The sequence below is a fragment of the Ceratina calcarata genome, unplaced genomic scaffold (genome assembly GCF_001652005.2).
Source record: "Ceratina calcarata isolate Rehan_Ccalc_2016 unplaced genomic scaffold, ASM165200v1 scaffold16.2, whole genome shotgun sequence".
NCBI classification, from domain to species: domain Eukaryota; kingdom Metazoa; phylum Arthropoda; class Insecta; order Hymenoptera; family Apidae; genus Ceratina; species Ceratina calcarata.
Genome location: NW_017137284.1, coordinates 35,749 through 37,853, shown reverse-complemented (window position 1 = coordinate 37,853; position 2,105 = coordinate 35,749). Strand labels below are relative to the sequence as shown.

At 38.1% G+C, this 2,105-nt stretch overlaps 1 protein-coding gene across 1 annotated transcript in view; it reads left to right on the top strand.

Annotated features, from left to right (window-relative positions):
* The window catches only part of LOC108632530 (uncharacterized), a 35,437-nt gene that overhangs the window by 26,441 nt on the left and 6,891 nt on the right, over positions 1–2,105 (top strand). The window contains exon 2 of the mRNA XM_018037181.2: positions 645–764. Coding sequence (XP_017892670.1) covers positions 647–764 — 118 coding nt within the window. The 5' untranslated portion in view covers positions 645–646. The remainder of the gene's footprint in view (positions 1–644; positions 765–2,105) is intronic.

Genomic DNA, 2,105 nt, shown 5'->3' with positions numbered 1-2,105 from the left:
CATCATAAGAAATTTAATATTAATTGGTACATGAATTATTGCATCAATCGTTATACAGAACGTCGTGTTGTACAATTATTACATGAAATGACGTACTAATTTTTATTAGGGCATGCATGAGGCAATTCAATCAATCCTCAAGCACAAAACCTGGACTGATCAAGGACGATAAATAATGACAAGTTCGCGATTTATAACATCCTTCATTCCTTGTCAAGGCTGTTGAATTCCCCAGCCTTTTTTTTTACGGTACATATGGTATCAGGGACAAGTGCAATAGCGAGGAGAAGGGAAGGGCTTCGGTTCAGCAATCGCAACGGAAACTGTCGCCGTTTGTTTCACGCGAAATCCATTCACCGTATCCGTTTCACTTTTAACGGATTATTGTTATTGCGATCGATCAAAGATTTGATATTGCCTCCCATTATTTCTACTAGTTTTTTCCCTGAGATCGCAAAAAAGATTAAAGGCAATTAAGATGGAATTTGGAACGGTGTAGTAGAGGAACGCGATTTATACTTCTTGTAATTGCGAGGTAATTAAACTTCGTGTCGGGTTTCGAAAGGTTTAGAGATTACCCGTTATTATTAAAATAGATCTCAGGAAATATATGATTGTATCGAGGGTTTAATTGATTGTTTCAGAGATGCGTTGGTTTCGCGCCCACGCCGAGGCTCCGAAACTTTTAAGCCTGAGTCCTCTCCAAGCCGATGAAGACCTTGACGGGGCATCATACCACTTTCATGCACCGTCTCAGTACAGAGGTAAGAATCGTGAGAAATCAGTGGTACAATTACGGTACTCGGACCCAGAATGCGAGGCGAACTTTCGTAATCGAAATTATGATCGCGCAGACGTTAATTAGGCTTCAATGATCATTTCAAAATCGAACAACTTCTTCCCAAGACGAAATATTTTCCCATAAAAAAAGTCAAGGAGAATTTCTATAAAAACTTAGTTTTATTCAATTATTCACACTATTTAATGACGTCTGTTTTATTATTCTGCTTTAAGATGAATATCTTCAGACAAACTATAGAAAATGCTATTTCTGTACTCAATAGGATATTACCCAAGATTTTCACATGGAACACTTAATCATATTTGCATGAACTTTACCGTTAATTATCCAGCTACAATACATATGCATATAAATCTCAATGATTCTATTCCATTTTAATATCTCGGTTTACTTACTGATGTCTGGCAGTCATCCTTTTGCACAGGCTTGTTGTATCTGTGAGAGTTTCTTTTTATGAATCTACGTATGAAAAAACGAGATTTACGATTAGTAGCACACGTGTTAAATACATCTCTCATATATTTATTTCACGCATTCCGCAAAATTTGCGTACGATTTTTTTCAGTACGGTCATTATTGCATTCGCATTAGAAAATGATACTGAGAGTCTCGAATATCCTGAGGCTGATCAACGCCTAAACTTTCCAACGCAGGCCGCATACTTTGCGTAACTAGAGAAAACTATGTTGTTAATGCAATAACGCAAAGTGGCGATGAGATTAGCGGATGCCTCGGTACAACCGGTGTCAGTGTTCCACCAACGAGCGCCAGCGCAACTGCTAATCTCAATGCATATTTGCGTACCCGACTACCAACATCCTCGCAACGAAACCGCAATATTCGTCAACGTGTTTCTGTGAACGACGTGACAAAATCATTGCGGTTTTGTCTCGAAATACAACCTTAAGACAACCACTTTGTTAAATGACTTCATTTCTTTCCCTTGAAACCCGATAACAAAACGAGTGATAAGAAAATATTACAGTGAATATAAAAATGTTACAACTTCAGTCTTCCTTTCTCTACGCTTTTTTTCATTAAACATTTCAAAATAAAATTGCAATCACACGTTGGGTAAAAACCTGACAACTTTACTGACCTACAGTTGCACAGATGTTAACGGGTTTCGTTACAACAAAAACGTGCGGTTAACGATTTCATAACGGCGTGTCGTTTACAGGCAAGGAAATTGTGAATTATTTTAAATGCTGTTGGCGAAGACGCTGGAAAAATTCCGCGGTGCCGCGTCACGCTCTTCAAACGTTGTGTAATGCAAAATATACGAACACTTATCGTCTTGCAT